Below are 22,153 nucleotides of genomic sequence, written 5' to 3'. Positions count from 1 at the left end.
TCTTTGCAGTCTCCATTGTTCATTAAACAAATTGCAAAAGATTCACCAACACAGATGTCCAGAATACTGTGGAATTTTGCGATGAAAACAGAGCTTTTTGTATTGGATACAATGGTGTCCCAATACTTCCGTTTCAACCATTGACGTCACGCGCATACGTCATCATACATAGACGTTTTCAACCGGAAGTTTCGCGGGAAATTTAAAATTGCACTTTATAAGTTATTGGCATGTGTTGCAATGTTAATATTTCATCATTGATATATAAACTATCAGACTGTGTGGTCGGTAGTAGTGGGTTTCAGTAGGCCTTTAAAATCTCATTAATACCATTGAAATCGCCAACTCTGTCATTTACCAGACACGATAAAGGCTTGAATAATTTCAAACACATATCCTTACGAGAACCACAAATATAAGTTTGTCTTACATGTAGCAATCAGTTGTGGACAGACGAAGCCCGAGAGTGGCACGTGCTCCCGTGGCGTGGCGTCAGGAATTCATTTTCGGCACGGTTCAGAATCAGTTTTTGGCACTGATAGCACCAAATAAGAGATTTGACTTACAGTTGTGTCGATGTCATGATTGATGACACACCTGCTGATGGCATCATAGCAGTAAAAATTAAATGTGTCCTCTTCACTTTCTCCCAGGTGTACACATACTATGATGTTAAATCCACACATTTTGATTTTGGCGGTGACTTCATCTCGCAAGGAAAAGCATCTGATTGGCTCTCGACCATAACTAACCCCCATCACTCTTTCGATGTACGCCGTTAAAGAGCTCTGATTGGATGTATTCAGAACTTGTCCCGCCCATCGACAAGACGAAATTAAATATGATTGGATTTCGTTTCAGTCAAAATTTTCCTCTCGTATTTATACTTAACTAACAAATCAGTTAATTTTGTTATCGTCTCATTCAACGTGATTTTGTTTTGATTACTTATCTTATTTTAACCTGCTGTGATGTAAAAAAAAAAAACAGAACACAAATAAAATAAACAGCTTCCAGTCCAGTCTCAATAAAAACACCACTATGCTGCTTAGTTATTATATCCTTCCACATGTTCGTTAATACCATCTTTGTTCTTGAAGATGGCTGCTGCATTTGAGCAAGTTTGGAGCCAATACCATTTCATTTCACATGTTGGAGCCTCTTGGTTTAGACCAAGGGTCCCCAAACTACGGCCCACGGAAGTCTCATGTTAAAAAACAAAACAAAATTATTATTTTTTTTATTTTTTTAAAATTATTATTTGTAATTTTTTGTATATATGTCCTTTCGAATCCATTTTCTACCACTTGTTACTCTTGGTGTCTCCTAGCCGCTCAGGCAAATCATATTGTATAAACATTTATTTTCCCATTGATAACGTGACATTAGGAATGTCCGATAATATCGGACTGCCGACATTATCGGCCGATAAATGCTTTAAAATGTAATATCGGAAATTATCGGTATCGGTTTCAAAATGATCGGTATCGGTTTCAAATGTAAAATGTATGACTTTTTAAAATGCCGCTGTGTACACGGACGTAGGGAGAAGTACAGAGCGCCAATAAACCTTAAAGGCACTGCCTTTGCGTGCCGTTCCATTCACATAATATTCACGGCTTTTACACACACAAGTGAATGCACGCATACTTGGTCAACAGCCATACAGGTCACACTGAGGGTGACCGTATAAACAACTTTAACACTGTTACAAATATGCGCCACACTGTGAACCCACACCAAACAAGAATGACAACACATTTCGGGACAATATCCGCACCGTACCACAACATAAACACAACAGAACAAATACCCAGAACCCCTTGCAGCACTAACTCTTCCGGGATGCTACAATATACACCCCCGCTGCCCCCTAGTCCCCCACCTCCCCCAACCCCGCCCACCTCAACCTCCTCACGCTCTCTCAGGGAGAGCATGTCCCAAATTCCAAGCTGCTGTTTTGAGGCATTTTAAAACAAATAATGCACTTTGTGACTTCAATAATAAATATGGCAGTGCCATGTTGGCATTTTTTTCCATAACTTGAGTTGATTTATTTTGGAAAACTTTGTTACTTTGTTTAATGCATTCAGCGGTGCATCACAACAAAATTAGACATAATAATGTGTTAATTCTACAACTGTATGTATCGGTATCGGTTGATATCGGAATCGGTAATTAAGAGTTGGACAATATCGGAATATTTGCAAAAAAGCCATTATCGGACATCTCTACGTGACATCATCATATATATATATATATATATATATATATATATATATATATATATATATATATATATATACAAGTATATATATATATCCATCCATCCATTTTCTACCGCTTGTCCCTTTTGGGGTCGCGGGGGGTGCTGGAGCCTATCTCAGCTGCATTCGGGCGGAAGGCGGGGTACACCCTGGACAAATCGCCACCTCTATATATATATATATATATATATATATATATATATATATATATATATATATATATATATATATATACAGCCAGGCTTCAGGCCAAATTTTTATAATCCAATGCGGCCCCCGAGTCAAAAAGTTTGGGAACCCCTGGTGGATACTTTGAGTGTTCCCCCCCATGGAGGCATTGTGTTATACAGGGTACTACAGCTTCCTCACACCTCCCAAAAACATTTATGTTAGGCTAACTGGATACTGTAAATTGTCCATAGATGTGAATGTTTGTATTATCTATTTGTTGCCTATCAATATGTGCCCTGCAAGCGACCCAGATAATGAGTTATGGTTATGTTGTCTACTACCTGACTGAACGTTAAGCAAGCAGCAGATTGCAGTTTTGTGTGGGTTAAATTGCTAGCAGTATGATGTTATTGGGAAGGTAAACAAATAAACAAAGGAGAAAATTACATTCTGATGTATTTTATAAATGCAAAACAATAAATGCTGGAAAGAAAATCTTCTATTAAATAATTGACAAGATGAAATAATCTCACATTTGTGCTTTTAAAGCATGCCATAAAAAAAAACTTTGTGTAGACTCGTGCAAACATCCAGCACAATTTATAGGCGAAAACGTCAAGAAACGTCCTGAGCAGATATTGGGAAGGTCATTTAATATTGTTTGTGTATGCTCTGCTGGTCACCCACAGAATGTAATTTGAGTGAGTGGAAACAGTGAAGGTAGTCTATATTTGCTTTTGGTGATTGCTTTGACTGATGTGTTCCTTTTGAGGGTTTGGAAACCTGTGTGTGTGTGTGTGTGTGTGTGTGTGTGTGTGTGTGTGTGTGTGTGTGTGTGTGTGTGTGTGTGTGTGTGTGTGTGTGTGTGTGTGTGTGTGTGTGTGTGTGTGTGTGTGTGTGCATAGAAATGAGCGATTTTGCATTTACCACTATGAAATTGAATGGAGGACATATTTTCCCCCACTCTATGTGTGCACACTGCACATTACAGTTGATGCATATGATCCTATAAATGTTTATCAATGAGAGAAAGCGAGCGTGAGCAAAGTGAATGATGGTTGCAAATAGTTTCTGTAACGGCCAGCTGGTCCGTACTGAGTAAAGGAAAGGTGTTAGCATTATTACTCCCCAGTGGCTTGTTCACATGCAGCCAAAACAAGGAATTTAAATTGCTAATCCTAGCCTTTACCATCTGCAGGCTGTATTCCCATATAGCCTGTCCATTTAGCATATATCTCATTGACTTGAACAGAGAGATGGTGTCAAGTCGCATTAGTACCCGAGTCCTGGTAGAGCTACAGCACTTAGCTGCCAGTCCCCTTGACAGCTTCCTCAGCTGTCTAATGGATAGACTTTAAACTCTCAGCTGTAAGCTATTGACATTGTAATAGAGTGTTTACGACATGACACCTTTACAGCCTAAAATTTGCGATAACAAATGCACGAGAAGACGAGAACATGTTCAAATGTGCTGACGTTGATGTCGCAAATCTATGCACCCAATACTCACATCTGATCTGTGTTATCAAACTGAAATCAGGTACAGTAGTACCTCGGTTTTCATTCATAGTCTGTTACAAAAGACAAATGAATCGTACTAAAAACTGAAAACATTTTCTCCATAAGAAATAATGTAAATTCCAGGGTTGACCTAGAATAGACGATTCGATTCGGAGGAGTCTGATTTGACTATCAACCTTGTCGTACATTTGAACCCCTCTCATCCCTCCGTGAGTGGGAGGTGAGTTGAGTACCTGAGGCCCCCTGAGCGCGTGGGGTGGATGTTCCAAGGCCGGGTACACTATCGGGACCGTCAGATACGAAGCTTTCTGTGCCACCCCAAGCCTTAAGCGGGCTGAAGCCCAATATCAGCCCCGATGGGACTTGCCGCAACTCACTTCCTCGACCATTTTGCTTCTCTTCTCTGGCAAGGGTTGTGATCCTTCCACAGGTTTATCTACAGAAATGTTACAACTTTTACTTCTTCAGACTAGATAGTCACGTTTGATCATCTTCTCAGCGCTCTGATATCGGTAGGTTAGTTTAAACCCCGGCCGAGTCATACCAAAGACTATAAAAATGGGACCCATTACCTCCCTGCTTGGCACTCAGCATCAAGGGTTGGAATTGGGGGTTACATCACCAAAATTATTACCGAGCACAGCCACCGCTGCTGCTCACTGCTCACTGCTCCCTCACCTCCCAGGGAGTGGAACAAGGGGATGGGTCAAATGCAGAGGTTAATTTCACCACACTTAGCGTGTGTGTGACTATTAGTGGTACTTTAACTTTTAAAGGTTTTTGATGTTTTTATACGTTTAATAACTTTGGGAGTGTCACACAGTTTCTAGTTCAAGTTTCTCGTTGTTATCCTTTTTCCACTTCCTGCAGCGGCTAGATCTACATCTGTATGATGTTACTGACACCTAGTGACCGGTGTATAGTATTACATATCATCACAATCTCGTTTATTTGTGGGAGTCCCCGTTACTTGTCCTCTTAAAATAAAGAGACGCCACAGTCGACTATGGGCAAGATCTACCAAATCAGATTTGACTATGAATATCCCTAGTCAAAGACAGCCCTAGTAATTCCATATCATCTGTTCCAGACATCCAAAAATGTTAACCCAAATCCCATTCTATAGAATTTAATAATAGTTGTACTGGCAAAAAACTATACAAAGTACAAAAAAAGGACAATTTAAATGGCTAAATGAAGACTCTTGTTGGCAAAGACGACAATGAGTGTATGTTCGCACAGACTCTGTTTGCACTTGCGATGTGTTTCTCTACATGTGAAGACATTTCAACCCCTCTGGTATTTGGGAGCACGGTATCTGCCACTCCCCTCTTTTTTAATTGGTAACTCTAAACGGCAACTTTCTCTCTGTGTGCGCAAACAGTGTTTATATGTACGCTAATTTTGGCACCGTTTTGACGCCATACAAACTGACTAGCTTGTTAGGCGCAATGTTTCACCCAGTTTTTAATCGCAAAACTGAAACATGCAAAACGTTTGGCGTAGGAAAACCGAGGTATCATTATACAGCATGATGACATATACGGTATTTATTCTTGTCAATTGTGTAAATTAGTCGGAACGAGATGACAATCTCCAGTATTTTTCTTCTTGGCATGTCTAAATCTTATTTGAAAGGAGACCGATGGCAGCAAGACAACTATTACTATTACCCCTTCCTCCTCAGTCTCAAAGTTTGTGTGCACTGTCACTTTTTTAAAAACATTGCAATTTCCTTGTTTTGTCAAGTTGTTCTGTTTTTTATAGTGCAATGTTATCATTCATCAAGGTTTTTCATTGTATTCCACTGCGTTGAGTTGTTTCTTGCCCTGATGTGGGATCTGAGCCGAGGATGTCGTTGTGGCTTGTGCAGCCCTTTGAGACACTTGTGATTAAGGGCTATATAAATAAACTTTGATTGATTGATTAATAACTACTTGGAGAAACGCTCGCTTTAATTATTTTTTGTAATTTTTAATGAATATACAATCATTTGCAGTGCTAGTTTCCATCTGTAGGCAAACAAGACCTAACAACATGAACCTATACCTTACAATGCAGTACAAATAATAGAATATAATATAATGGACTTTATTGTCATTATATTTGCATACAACGAGATTAAGGACTCCAATTTAAGGTGCGGTAGAGGAAACAAATATGGAATAAAAATAAATCACACAAGTAACATAACAGTCCAATGAAAACAAAAGATATCTTGTATAACAGTAAGTATTAGGAATGTAACAATATCAACATCCCACGGTACAATAATATCATGGTATAAAGGCCACGGTACGATATTATTGTGGTATACAGTATGTACAAGACTCGTATCTAGTCCATACTACAATGATTACATCGATATGTTTTTATAATCACAAAATCTTTTGTCATTTTCTTATTGTTTATAAAGTCTGGAAATATGTCCCTTTCACACAAGAGATCTTTATGTATGATCCTGTAAGTACTTGGTATTGGATTGATAACAAAATGTGTAGTGTCACCTAAAACTATTGTAAAGTATCCAAACAACAAAAGAAGTGCTAACTACATTTTAACAGCAGTGTAGATAGAACATGGTAAAACAGAAAGTAAACAGATATTAACAGTAAATGAGCAAGTAGATCAATAATACATTTTCTACCGCTTGTCCCTCATAATTTTGACCAAACAATAGAATGATAAATGACACAATATGTTACTGCATATGTCAGCAGCTAAATTAGGAGCCTTTGTTTGCTTACTTGCTACTAAAATAGTAGCTGTCTTGTATGTTCACTCTTATGACAAAATTATTATATGATTGTCATTTTTTTAATTTATTTTTTAATTTGTTTTATTTTATTGTAATAAGAAACATATTTTTTTAACGTATCATAAGATTTTCTGTTAACATTTAGCCAATAATTATTTTTTTGTGGTCCCCTTTATATTGAAAAGTATCAAGGTATCGAAATACATTTTGGTGCCTGCTCCAGTACCAAAATATTGGTATCGGGAGAACCCTAATCTAAAATATTATTGAATTCTTAGTAACTATGTTAAATCACCAAAAATGATTCCCGGGCGTGGCCACCGCTGCTGCTCACTGCTCCCCTCATCTCCCAGGGGGTGATCAAGGGTGATAGGTCAAATGCAGAGGATAATTTCACCACACCTAGCGTGTGTGTGACAATCATTGGTACTTTAACTTTATTGTACTGTAGTCCAAGTTTGAGAGCCGCAATATGAAACCACTGCCTGTCCAAAAAGGCGCTTCTTCTAAATCAAACTAGATTAGGCTTTGACGTAGTGGATTATTTTGAGACAACACAGTGTTCAATCTCGGTAACTGGCCAAAAGAGGATCTTTCATAGCCACGTTGGAATTGGAAATATGTTTTACTATGCCAAGTAAGCTTCAGCAGTCTCAAAACAAAATTGAGCTTGTTGTGTGTGTTTGATGGTTCTCCTATCATAATGTACATCCAACACAATAGCAATTTATGAAGAAACTCCAGTATGTTGGTCTTGGCTGGTCAATATAAATCCGGCAATTCCATACTTGAGTAAATGTCTGTTAAATCACAGCCAAAAAGCAGTCACAGCAACATCCCAATTCGTAACATTATGGCACAATACTGTTTATTCTGGATACGATATCACAGCTGAGGTCTTCGATTTGTTCTGATCCAACATGGCTGGCACAGTGTCAAAGATAGCCGTGTTTTGTCGAAGCAAGTGATTTTTTTTTTTTTTTTTTTACGCACATACATTGCCTTATTGCACTCCGGGGCTGAGGGGAAGTTATATACTGAAGGTGGCAATGAATAACAAGGCCGGGAGCGCAATTCACATTTGCCATCAGCATAGTGATATATGCTTTTGAAACATGCTGGCTGTCCACGCTGAAATAAGAGCCAGAAAGCAGAGGCCTTGAGGAGCGATGAAGGACAGATGAAAGAGTGTGTAAACATGTCCTTAGGAATGCAGGCACATCATCACAAAGCTGAGGAAAAGTGCACCTAATGATTGTTGCTGCTTAGAATTAGTACCTGCAACAGTGGCAAGGAAGACCGTACCTAAGATAATGCAATAGTAGGTTAAAATACCTTGTTATTAAGCCACAACATATGGCCAACATGACAGAGTATGCGGCAGTACCATCACAAGCAAGATTCTGGCAGGATTTATATTCCCCCCCCCAACATGGTTTAATTGGGGCTTCTTGAAAGGCCATTGGTTTTCATCATCAAACCAAAAGAAGGTGCTGTATTTCCATACCTGCTGTCTGAGGAGATGAAGAAGGGGTAGAGAATGCAGGACAGCGGAAAGGCGAACAGGGGGATTGAACTACTATCAGGCATTGTACACAGACGGCGAGAAGCATTTCATGGCACATTTTGCCTCATTAAGGCAAGGCATAGCTGGAAACATTTCCCAAGAAAAGGCATTGCTTATGCATCATTTCTGTCCAATAATTGTATTCCTTTTACACACCCCAAAACCAGCAAAGTTGGCACCTTGTGTAAATCGTAAATAAAAACAGAATACAATGATTTGCAAATCCTTTTCAACCAATACTCGATTGAATAGACTGCAAAGACAAGATACTTAATGTTCGAGCTGGAAAACGTTGTTATTTTTTGCAAATATTAGCCCATTTGGAATTTGATGCCTGCAACATGTTTCAAAAAAGCTGGCACAAGTGGCAAAAAAGTCTGAGAAAGTTGAGGAATGCTCATCAAACACTTATTTGGAACATCCCACAGGTGAACAGGCTAATTGGGAACAGGTGGGTGCCATGATTGGGTATAAAAGCAGCTTCCGTGAAATGCTCAGTCATTCACAAACAAGGATGGGGCGAGGGTCACCACTTTGTGAACAAATGCGTAAGCACACTGTCGAACAGTTTAAGAACAACATTTCTCAACCAGCTATTGCAAGGAATTTAGGGATTTCACCATCCATGGTCCAAAATATCATCAAAAGGTTCAGAGAATCTGAAGAAATCACTGCACGTGAGCGATTATATTATGAACCTTCGATCCCTCAGGCGATACTGCATCAAAAAGCGACATCAGTGTGTAAAGGATATCACCACATGGGCTCAGGAACACTTCAGAAAACCACTGTCAGTAACTACAGTTTGTCACTACATCTGTAAGTGCAAGTTAAAACTCTACTATGCAAAGCTAAAGCCATGTATCAACAACACCAAGAAATGAGGAAATATATGTTTCATTACTGTTCATCACTCATTTGCAGAAATCTACCTATTATTGTTTTTTTTAACCTAAAAAAGTTGTTTGTCAAAGCATTTGCCGTTCTGTTATTCTTTCTGAGGATATGAAGAGTGACTTTTTTTTGACAAATTACCTGAAAGATGGATGGCTAGATAATTAAACTACGTATCGAATATTACCTTACTATTGTAATTTCAGGTCTATTTTTGCCACCCTTTGAACCCTGCACTTTATAGAATTATGCGCACAATTTATTTATTTCCAAGCTGCACATGCTGCAAATACATTTAGTCTTTGTCCCGATACCAATATTTTGGTACCAGTACCAAAACTATTTTGATAGTTTTCGGTACTTTTCTAAGTAAAAGGGACCACAAAAAATTGCATTATTGGCTTTATTTTAACAAAAAATCTTACAATACATTAAACATATGTTTCTTATTGCAAGTTTGTCCTTAAATAAAATAGTGAAAATACAAGACAACTTGTCTTTTATTAGTAAGTAAGCAAACAAAGGCTGCTAATTTAGCTGCTGACATATGCAGTAACATATTGTGTCATTTCTCATTCTATTATTTTGTCAAAATTATTAAGGACAAGTGGTAGAAAATGAATTATTAATCTACTTGTTCATTTACTGTTAATATCTGCTTACTTTATCTTTCAACATGTTCTATCTACACTTCTGTTAAAATGTAATAATCACTTATTCTTCTGCTGTTTGATACATTAGTTTTGGATGATACCACTAATTTGGATATCAATCCGATACCAAGTAGTTACATAATCATACATTGGTCATATACAAAATCCTCATGTGTCCAGGGACATATTTCCTGAGTTTATAAACATACCGGACTGATACTTTTCAGAGGCGGTATAGTAATGAAAATGATTCATTAGTATCGCGGTACTATACTAATACCGGTATACCATAGAACCCTACATCAGACTAATGACATTGCCATAGTGGACTGATGAAATTGTTTACATTAAATCAAACATGCTCACACAATCATTCAGTCCACCATTTAGCCCCTGATGGACTCACCCTCGTCATGGAGATAAAACGACTAAATGCGCATGACGCAGCCCCAAAGAAAATTGATCCAGCCATTGAAAAGGGAAAAACCTGCCGCACGGAACTAAAATCCACCACCACTAATGGGCCATGAAATGCCAAACCGCCGTGTGACCAGAAGGAAAAGGATGAAGAATGCGCTCGATTACTTTTGTATCCTGTGTTACAGGCAAAGTATTTTGTTGAATTTGAGAATCAACACAATATGTGTCAATATTTCAAGTTTCAATGTGTACACCTGCAACTTATATACTTTTGTAGCCAATACAGCCACAAAATCAAATGTGTCCAAAAATTGTGTGGGTGCATCTTATGTTTAAGTGTGCTCGGTAGTCCGGAAATTAAGGTAACATTTTTCCCATTTTGTTACAGCACCACACCTTCTATGAGAGTCTTGTTGGTTGTAAACGTTATATAAACTAAGCACCATACTAACTTAGTACCAAGCAAAATACAGTAAACAATATAGATACCTACAGAAAAAAACACCATGTAAGAGTGATTTTTCTTTCATTTATTTTTTGTTTTTCAACCATGTTAAAATGCTACATTATCTGTTAACCATGACTGTGCCTCCTTGAACGCTTGCCTGCCTGACACAATCGCACTTGCTCTGAATAATTGATTTGTCTGGTTCAGTCGTGTCACGACGGGTCTGTGCATTGACTGCATATCTACATCTGATGAAAGTGAATGTATAAATATGACAACTGTGAATTTCCAAAAAGCTATGATAGTTTCCATGGTTGTATCTTCAAGAGCTACCGCCTGTAAATATGCTTATTCTTCCAGGTCATTGTACAAATCGATGGCGACTGGATTGCTTAGATTGTCTAGAGGACATTCCGCCTCTAATCTGAGCAGGCATCTTCAGTTCATGTTTACAGATTTACATATACTGCTTTAGTCTGAGGGGATAGTGTAAGATCCAATGTATTTATCCTCTAAAAGTTAGATACATGCCCAGATAAGGATGGTTTCACTCTATTGTGGTGGAAATCAACAGTTGTTAAGACACAATGGGGTGAGACCCTTGCGAAGTCTGTGAGCATGGACTGATGGAGCCTGTTCGGTGAGGCAAAACGTCTTCAAGACAATCTGAACAGTCCATTTGCGATCGATTCGATGCCTTGAGAATTCAAGAGCCATTGTTTTTTTCCACCTCACAGATGCCTCAATCCTTCTGATTTGAATGAGATCCATTATTTCTATGCTATGAGGTCTAATCAAAGTCTTCTGGTTCTTTAGGTTCTCCTTATAGAGATAGGATCACTATTGCCATCCTGCAGCTTCAGGAGGAAGGCAAGCTGCACATGATGAAGGAGAAGTGGTGGCGAGGAAATGGCTGCCCGGAAGAGGAAAGTAAGGAGGCCAGCGCCCTCGGGGTGCAGAACATTGGCGGAATATTCATTGTCTTAGCCGCTGGACTTGTTCTCTCGGTGTTCGTGGCAGTGGGAGAGTTCCTCTACAAGTCCAAACAGAACGCTGAGCTTGAAAAGGTAGGATATTTGTTATCAGAAAGAACGATAGCAGAATTTCTTACTATATGTGCCATGAAGGCTTTTCATGGCACGACATAATGCTAACAAATTGAATCCAAAATAATGCTAATTGCACTGATTTGCAAAATTGACATCACATAGGCATATGCTACCTGAATTTCTCATTATGATGCCAGTGCTCTATCATATGCAGGAAGATAAGGGTTGGTTTCTTTGCGTTTATTCACTTAGGCCCAATGGCGACAACGAGATAAGAAACGTGAGGAATTCTGCTGTCACCATGGATCCAAGCTAGACTTTAACCACCATCTCAAATGACCTCAAGACACACTTTTTTTTTTTCCATTGCAGTCTTACACGATTCAAAAGTGCCACCTCTGATTTTCTGATAGCTGATAACCAAACGTAGTGGTAGTACACAGTATGCTTTCAATATTTCCCACTGCATGTCTGACATCAAAAGCCATGCAGATCTCACTTCAGCTGTCCATACCACCCTGCAACTGCCATCCTGCATATTCTCTTAACATAATCTAACTCTCCCTTTCCAAAGGTTTTTATTTAGCCAACCTAATTTCGAGTGAGTTTAGTTAGATGCTAGGAGAAAGTTTAAATCATTCAAATCGGGGGTGTGGAACGTCTTAAGCACATTACACCTAGGGATGGGTACCGATTTTCAGGCACCGACCGAATTCCGTCAGTACTACTTGGTTTTGATTTACGTCAAATCAAACGATGCTACATTTCGATTTCATTTGGGAGCAAACAAGCGCTCAAGCAGCACTCTAGAGCGGAATCAATCGGACAGCCTCTTGATAATCTTACAATTTTCCATGACAACAATTCAAGCATGCTTTATGAAAACACTTGAACATACAGTAAGGCTCCATTTTTCAAAATGCGCTAGCTCTATGCTAAACTACATTGGATTTGCCATAGACATGCTACATATTAGCATTATTGATTTTACATGGTGATTTTAACGCCTCCAAATTTGGTAATGAGAACAACTAATAAGACACATGTTACAATCAAACAGATGATTTGTAGTAAGTACCATACTTACAACATAAACACTTATTAGGTCTTAACAGAAGACTAAATGCAGCCTAATTGCAAAAACTACTTCCTGACTAGGCAACACACCGTATCATTAACATTACTGCCATCTAATGTCTTGGAAACAACTGCATATGAGAACTACTACATAATACTTGCAAAAGAGACTCAATAGTGTAAGAAATGACTGGACTGCACAGCCAGCATTATAAGCTCACTGTTAAATGTTAAATAAAAACAGGATTTTATTATTAAACAAATGTATATTTATTAACTGTACCAATTTTCAGTACTACTGTGTGTTACAGTACTACAGGTATTGATACCCACTGGGAATCAATACCATGTCGACACAGGTGTGAAAAGGTACCCATCCCTAATTACACCCATATAAAAACATACTTTTCTGTAAGGGTTAGTGAACTTTACAAGTTTTATGTATTTAAGCGAATGTCCAGCAGCAAATCAGTCTAACAGGCAATTGCATTTTTGTTGCATCTATTATGTAGGGGTGTCTCGAACTTTTTCACTTTCGATACGACACTAATGTAGGAGTCTTGAGTACTGGCCGATACCAACTCTAATTTGATACGATAGCACGAATCACCGTATATACTTTTATCATTTTGTAGTGTGCAATGTTAGAAAATACTTTATCAAGGGAAATTCTGCAGATAATATAAAAAACTCTAACCTTCGGACTTACTTATGAAATTAGGTTTATTGAACGATCCAGAAAAGTTTGTTAGTGGATACTTTCTAATGCGCTTCTGCCTTTGGGACTATCTCAGTAATGGGAAACCATATTTAATTTATACTTGTTTACAGTGACAAATGCCGTGTTTTAGACCGCAATATTGTTCAATTAAGGATATTTATTATGTATGTTAAGTTAAGGTTGGGTGCTATTTTGTGCTTAGCTGTTAGCTTCTAGTAGCCTATAGCATACAAAGTTCACCTTTTGTAGACAATTTCACTAAAATACAAGAAAAGACCAACCTTGTGTGCTTATTGAAGGACATTCAGCTGTTAACTGGCAGACGAGCTTAGCACAAGTAAATGTGGTGCAGGACTGCTGGTATCAGTGTGCATGTATTGTAGATTTTACATGTAAGTCGATATCATCTTTTTTGCTAATAATAGACCGATATCTGATCGGGACACCCCTAGTATTAAAGTACCAGTAGAGTGGAAAAACAAGTTGACTTTATATGCTTAATCGTGTTTCATTGAATTCATTGTACTCCATCCAATCGTACGTACAATTTGCAAAGTATGTAAAAACACTGTTAAAACATCACAAAATGTCACAAATTCAGTCAGCCATTTTGAATATTCCGCTCCGAATACCTTCGGCTAACATCACTGGGGTAACACTTTTGCACTCTGACCATAGTATTAGATCAGTAATACTGGAAATACACAAAAATTAGAGAGAGATGTGCTGTCTTTCATTCACAATCCCTATATAAGACATGAACATGTTTTTATTTGTTTATGCATTCTAAGTCGTAAATAAATAAATACACAAAAAGTCCACAAACAATGTAGTCAATGGGGGCTATCTATTTTGCCCACAAAACCCTCTAAATGACCATCCAAAAACCCACCAACAATACTCTAAATACATATCGTGACCTGAATATTAACCGAATATTAGCAATGTTGTTATTATAATCGCTAACACAGACAAACTATTATTTAGTGGTGCAATGATACAAACAGCTAAGTAGCTCTGTGCTGCTTTTACTGTGAGCAGGCAGCGATGTCCTGCTGCTCCCGCCTCATCTAGTTTCGGCTCGTCAAAGTTATTCTAGATTATAAATCATACCTCTCTTCTGGATATTAGGAGGATTTAGCCTGGAATCTAGAAGTTGTTCATTGGTGACATTCAATTCATACCAGGAGATGGAGACAAACACACACAACCCAAGATGGTGTCTGCAGGGAGACTTTTCCTTGTTAGCCCCTCGTGTGCTTCATGATTAATTCTTCATCTAAACGGAAAAGATATGTACATCCTATCAGTCGTCGTCGCAGTGAGAGCAGACATTGTACAGTAAGCTATCATTTTATATTGTTTGTGGTTTGTATTTATTGTTTAGCACTTAGCAATACTGCTACATGATGTTTAATGTTTCACTAAAGCCGGATCTGTTTAGCAGAGCTTCTAAAAATTGTAGATCATTCTCCTTAAATTCAGGTTCTGGATCATTTTTCCCAAAGTAATCGTTGCCTCTCACAAAGTCTGCATGATTTCCATTGTTGTTGTTGGGGAAGGGATCTGCGGTTCTTACCTCTATGTTATGTGATCACGTGACTGGCAAACTCATTATCTTTCAAAATGGCTCATGAACCTCCGTGAGATTGATACTATTTTGATCATATCATATCGCAAAAGTCTTTTGGTTTCATAAATCAGATATATATGATAATAGCTTCGATATAGAGGCAACTTGTTTTTCCACTTTACTGGTACCTTATAATTAATTCTCTTAAGATACTACATTATTCTTGTTTTATATTTACCTTTTTTTAATGTGCACAGCAATTACATTTGTTTATACTGTATAAATGTTCAATATACATTACAGGTACATATCAGCAAAACAAAACAAAGACACTTCAGACCATTTCCTTTACTAAGTGGTTGACAACATTGCCATAACACTTTGAAGTAGCAAAACAACCAATATTTATAATAATTATATCCCACTATATAAAACTTTTGTCATTTAACTGAAAGTATCAACTTGAAAAACGCTGTGTTCAGTGTCACTGTGTTTTCCACATGCTTGATGGCACACTACCTGCTATTTGCATTTTATAATGGCTTTTGTTTTGTAACAGCAGACAGAGACAAAACTAGCATCTACTCATTTCAGTAATGGGGATGAACCTTGCACCCTCTTATAGGATAGATAAACCTTTCGTGTTTTTTTTCCAAGTAAAGCAGCAATTCCTTTTTTCGAAATGTTTTTTAGTTACTGCTGGACACAGATCAAATGTATGACTTATGAATAAACATTTGATACCAAGACACCTCACTATTTTTGATTCACACAGCAAGTCAGGTATATTTATACCTGCTATGACATGCTGTCAGAACATTAGAAGCAATAAAGAATATACTGTATATAAATACATTATTTGATTCAGTAAAATGTATAAAATTCATTTTTTTAAATGGTCATGTGGCCAATCAAGAATTGTTTGAGTTTGAGAAATATATATATATATATATATATATATATATATATATATATACACATTATATATATATATATACACACACACACAGTACAGGCCAAAAGTTTGGACACACCTTCTCATTCAATGTGTTTCCATGACTATTTACATTGTAGATTGTCACTGAAGGCATCAAAGCTATGAATGAACACATGTGGAGTTATGTACTTAACAAAAAGAGTTGAAATAACTGAAGACATTTTTTATATTCTAGTTCCTTCAAAATAGCCACCCTTTGCTCTGATTACTTTTTTGCACACTCTTGGCATTCTCTCGATGAGCTTCAAGAGGTAGTCACCTGAAATGGTTTTCACTTCACATGTATGCTTGAAGCTCATCGAGAGAATGCCAAGGGTGTGCAAAAAAGTAATCAGAGCAAAGGGTGGCTATTTTGAAGAAACCAGAATATAAAACATGTCTTCAGTTATTTTATTTTTTTTTCAGTACATAACTCCAAATGTGTTCATTTATAGTTTTGATGCTTTCGCATTGAATGAGGAGAAGGTGTGGCCAAACGTTTGGCCTGTACTATGTGTGTGTATATGTATATATATATATATATATATATATATATATATATATATATATATATATATATATATATATATATATATATATATATATATATATATATATATACCCAGGGGGTGATCAAGGGTGATGGGTCAAATGCAGAGAATAATTTCGCCACACCTAGTGTGTGTGAGACAATCATTGGTACTTTAATATATATATATATATATATATATATATATATATATATATATATATATATATATATATATATATATATATATATATTTACATATATATATATATATATATATATTTACATATTAATATTCATATACATCTATATATGTTATATATGTATATCGTATAATATGATTATATATATATATATATATATCGTATAATATATATATATATATATATATATATATATATATATATATATATATATATATATATATATATATATATATATATATATAAAATCCAATGCTATCCAGATTCAATATTTAAACAACATATAGGTATCACTGTTTTTTCTTATTAAACATGTTGAGATTAAAGATATCACTGCTTTGGAATCATAATTCAATCAAGCATATCATTTTACATTTGGGATAGACATTAGTGGTGTCGGCTGGTGATGTGCGATACCATTGATTTTATTTCCTAGTAAAATTCTGGCTTGTATCGGCGATACAGGTCCGATACCGATACCTTGTGCAAATATACCTAGGGTGTTCGGTAAAATGTAAAAAGTAGTGTATTTCATGTGTTGCTGCTTTGGGGGAATCATTTTCAAACGATATAAAATCACAGGGCGAAACAAATGATGGCATTATTCTGCACTGAATGCAGTATCTTATTTATAATCAACTCTGTATGTAGTCTCTCCAAATAGATTAAAATAGAAGGATGCATACACTTCCTGTTTTACAATACGGAGTGACTCATTTTAATTGCAGTAATTTTCTAAAATAAACAAATAATGGACGGAATGAGCAGCACATTGTGACACATGCATTACGTACTTACTTATGCGGAAGAAAAAGTAGTTCCCACCCATAGCGTTTAATTTATACAAAATCTCAATGAGATTTTTAGTTACTTTTCACTGTCATCCTTTTAATGACATACATCATATTAAATAACGAATGTATAGATATTTTGATTTGGGAATTAACAATAAAGCAGAAAGATCTGGTATCGGCAGTATCTGTTTTAGTATCGATTTGATTGTTCCTGGTCAAACAACAAGACATCATTTTGTTTAAAAAAAATGTCAAATGAAAAAGAGAAAGAAATCAAGAAAAGACCCTTTTCAACAAAATTAACATTAGCTTGCTATTGTTTGTCATTTGAACCAATTAAGCTATAAATAAGTAACTAATAAAAGCATTTAAAGACTAATTTTCCAGTTTAATCACATTTGACTTTCAATGGAGCGTCATCTCCATGCTCGTCTGTCATATATCCATGATCGCCATGATTATACCCTTCCTCCTTCTCCTCATCCCACTTCCTGCTCCTTTCTTTCCTGTCCCCTTTTTTCCTTCCCTTAGCTCCTTCTCTGCTTCCTTCTCCCAGTCCTCCCCCTCCTCCTCCTTTTGCTGCTTTTTCCACTCTTCTTGCCTGTTGCTGAGGCTGCTGCAGACTAACCTGGCTCTCGGGGTGCAGGGACCACCACCTGGCTGTGTGAGAGAAACCCATTTCATCTCCCCCCCCCCAGCACACACACACGCACACACACATGCACACTTGCATGCTTTACACACACACATCCAGTATGCACATATAAAGGTGTCTCTGTGCTGAATGATATGAATACTCAAAATGGTAAAATGGGAGCTGAAAAGTATCCATCGTTTGCCTCCATGTGGCATTTCCCAAAGGAGGGGATGTGGTAACAAGATTCCATATAGCCCTATTTTTGTCATAAAATTCATGCAAAAAAGAAAAAAAAATATACAGTCATGGTCAAAAGTTTACATACACTTGTAAAGAACAATGTCGTGGCTGTCTTGAGTTTCCAATAATGTCTACAACTCGTATTTTTTTGTGATAGAGCAGGGGTCGGCAACCCAAAATGTTGAAAGAGCCATATTGGAGCAAAAATACAAAAACAAATTTGTCTGGAGCCGCAACAAATTAAAAGCCATATTACATACAAATAGTGTGTCATGAGATATACATAGAATTGAGATGACTTAAAGGAAACTAAATGAGCTCAAATATAGCTACAAATGAGGCATAATGATGCAATATGTACATATAGCTAGCCTAAATAGCATGTTAGCATCGATTAGCTTGCAGTCATGCAGTGACCAAATATGTCTGATTAGCACTCCACACAAGTCAATAACATCAACAAAACTCACCTTTGTGTATTCACGCACAACGTTAAAAGTGTGGTGGACAAAATGAGACAGAAAAAGAAGTGGCATAAAACACGTCCTAGAAAGTCGGAGAAAGTTATACATGTAACAACTAAGGTGAGTTCAAGGACCGCCAAAATTAGTAGGACAAAACGGCGCTTGCCAAATACTCGCATGTTTAATACAAACAGTGTGATTTATAACAATTAGGGAGGTTTGTGTCATGTTTGTCCTCCTACAGAAACCATATTAAAACAAAACATTTTTTTTTTTCCCCCTCATCTTTTTCCATTTTTCATAAATTTTTAAAAAAGTTTCAGAGAGCCACTAGGGCGGCGCTAAAGAGCCGCATGCGGCTCTAGAGCCGCGGGTTGCCGACCACTGTGATAGAGTGATTGGAGCACATACTTGTTGGTCACAAAAAACATTCATGAAGTTTGGTTCTTTTATGAATTTATTATGGGTCTACTGAAAATGTGAGCAAATCTGCTGGGTCAAAAGTATTACATACAGCAATGTTAATACTTGGTTACATGTCCCTTGGCAAGTTTCACTGGAATAAGGAGCTTTTGGTAGCCATCCACATGCTTCTGGTTGAATTTTTGTCCAAAAACAAACATTTTGCTGTTTGGCCACAATACCCAGCAATATGTTTGGAGGAGAAAATGTGGGGCTTTTAATCCCAGGAACACAAATCCTACCGTCAAGCATGGTGGTGGTAGTATTATGCTCGGGCCTGTTTTGCTGCCAAAAGGAACTGGTGCTTTACAGAGATGAATGGGACAATGAAAAAGGAGGATTACCTCCAAATTCTTCAGGACAACCTAAAATCATCAGCCCGGAGGTTGGGTTTTGGGCGCAGTTGGGTGTTCCAACAGGACAATGACCCCAAACACACGTCAATAGTGGTAAAGGAATGGCTAAATCAGGCTTGAATTAAAGTTTTAGAATGGCCTCCCCAAAGTCCTGACTGACTTAAACGTGTGGACAATGCTGAAGAAACAAATCCATGTCAGAAAAACCACAAATGCATCTGAACTGCACCAATGTTGTCAAGAGGAGAGGTCAAAAATTCAACCAGAAGCTTGTGGATGGCTACCAAAAGCGCCTTATTGCAGTGAAACTTGTCAAGGGACATGTAACCAAATATTAACATTGCTGTATGTATACTTTTGACCCAGCAGATTTGGTCACATTTTCAGTAGACCCATAATAAATTCATAAAAGAACCAAACTTAATGAATAGTTTTTTGTGACCAACAAGTATGTGCTCCAATAACTCTATCACAAAAAAATAAGAATTGTAAACTTGTTGTAGAAATTATTAGAAACTCAAGACAGCCATGACATTATGTTCTTTACAAGTGTATGTAAACTTTTGGCCACAACTGTATGTTGTGTCCATTTAAACCCAAAATTCCATGTAACAATATGAAAATTTCAAATTGCAGACAGTTACTGTGACCAAAAGTATATTTTTTATCACGGTCAGGGATTCGTACCGAATTCGGTACTTTCATACGCACCGTCTGAATTCGTTTCACTTAAAATCGAACGGTATCATGTTTCGATATCTTTGTTTCATGTGATGTCACGGTCGGCTCAAGCACTCAGCGGGTAAACAAGCACTTAAGCAGCACTCGGAGCAGACTCAGCCAAACTGCCTCTTAGGTAATGTTACAATTTTTCATGCAAACAAAGCAAGTATGCTTTATAGACAACACTGAAATGTACAGTAAGGCTCCACTTTTCCAAAATGTGCTAGCTCGATGCTAATATACATTGGTTTGCCGTAGACATGCTACTGATCAGCATTGGCAATTTTACATTGCAATTTCAACGCCTCCAAATTTGGTAATAAAAACTACAATTGAAACAGCTGGTGTGTAATAAATGCAATACTTGCAATACCAACACAACGTGGTCTATACACTACTGCCATCTAACATTTTGGAGTTGCAGCTGCAGTCTACTATATAATACTTGCAAATGAGACTCAGAAGTGTAAGAAAACAAGATATAAAAACTGTCCAGCACAGTTATAATGTGTCACTGTAAATGTTACATTAAAAAATAAATTGTATTAATAAACATTGAACATTAATAAGCACATAAACACACAAAGTACTGAAAATTTATGACGAAGAGTATTCTCAGGTACCGGGAATTGGGACCGCATCGGGACCCAACCCGACTGACGGTATTGTTAACTGTGCTCAAAAAACTATTATACTATGAAATAATTTGACAAAGTTTTAAAATTAATAGACATAGAATATACTTAACTTGGCAGAAGAAACAAAATATTGTTCTGGCTTCTTAAGAGTCATATTATTGTGATTAACATTTGTTTATTTATGTGTATCTTGTTTCGTTTTATTTTGTAAAGGGTATACAGGGGTTCACTTCCTGTTGTACACACCTGTATAAAGATTGATAACTCTGTCATAAGACAGCACAGCCGGGAGGTTTATGTGCACAACTGAAAAGCTTACTTGCTCAGACAGCAAAGTGTTTAGACAAGTTTAGGTTGGGGTATGATGTTTTTAATTGGGAAGGACGTTAATGTCTCTTGTATTCATGTTAGCATTTAAGCTCGCTAGCAATTAGCACACTAGCTTGCTCCTCCAATAAATGAGCAGTGTCATTGCACAGTAAGTTTATTGAAGTGCGGTTATCAATCAAGATACATTGAAATTGCATTGGTCTGAAGTTTTACGGTGGTATATCATTATTACCGATAATTGTTATATTCTTAATTTCAACATTGATTTGTGTTATAAATGAGCAGTGTCATTGCGCAGTAAGTTTATTGACGTGCGGTTATCAATCAAGATGAATTGAAATTGCATTGGTCTGAAGTTTTACGGTGGTATATCATTATTACCGATAATTGTTATATTCCTCTTTTCAACATTGATTTGTGTCAATGTCAAAGTCACATCATACAAGATCATTGAATACTGTTAAGTACCAGACTTTCCCGGGCTATAGAATGCACCTAAATATTGTATTAGCCCGACCAACTGAAGTTTTGGACATATATTGGCCGCAGAGTATCTTGATTCTTCCTTATGTCTTCGATGTATGGAAACATTGACAAGTTCAGATTTAACCGTAAAAAATTTATACAGGCGCTTGTGTTCATTCACCAATTTTAGAAAAGACAGTGCCTGTAACACTATATA

The 22,153-nt window shown here is 37.0% G+C and overlaps 1 protein-coding gene across 2 annotated transcripts in view; it reads left to right on the top strand.

Moving 5' to 3' along the window:
- The window catches only part of LOC133660343 (glutamate receptor ionotropic, kainate 2), a 472,659-nt gene that overhangs the window by 430,903 nt on the left and 19,603 nt on the right, over positions 1-22,153 (top strand). The window contains exons 16-17 of one of the 2 annotated variants that reach the window (XM_062063754.1): positions 11,516-11,766; positions 12,001-12,028. In XM_062063754.1, the coding sequence (XP_061919738.1) occupies positions 11,516-11,766; positions 12,001-12,028 (279 nt within the window). The remainder of the gene's footprint in view (positions 1-11,515; positions 11,767-12,000; positions 12,029-22,153) is intronic. The other variant, XM_062063755.1, reaches the window with a different exon arrangement.

This window comes from Entelurus aequoreus, linkage group LG11 (assembly GCF_033978785.1).
Source record: "Entelurus aequoreus isolate RoL-2023_Sb linkage group LG11, RoL_Eaeq_v1.1, whole genome shotgun sequence".
NCBI lineage: Eukaryota > Metazoa > Chordata > Actinopteri > Syngnathiformes > Syngnathidae > Entelurus > Entelurus aequoreus.
The sequence above is the reverse complement of the archived record's forward strand: the minus strand, read 5'-3'. Positions and strand labels throughout refer to the sequence as shown.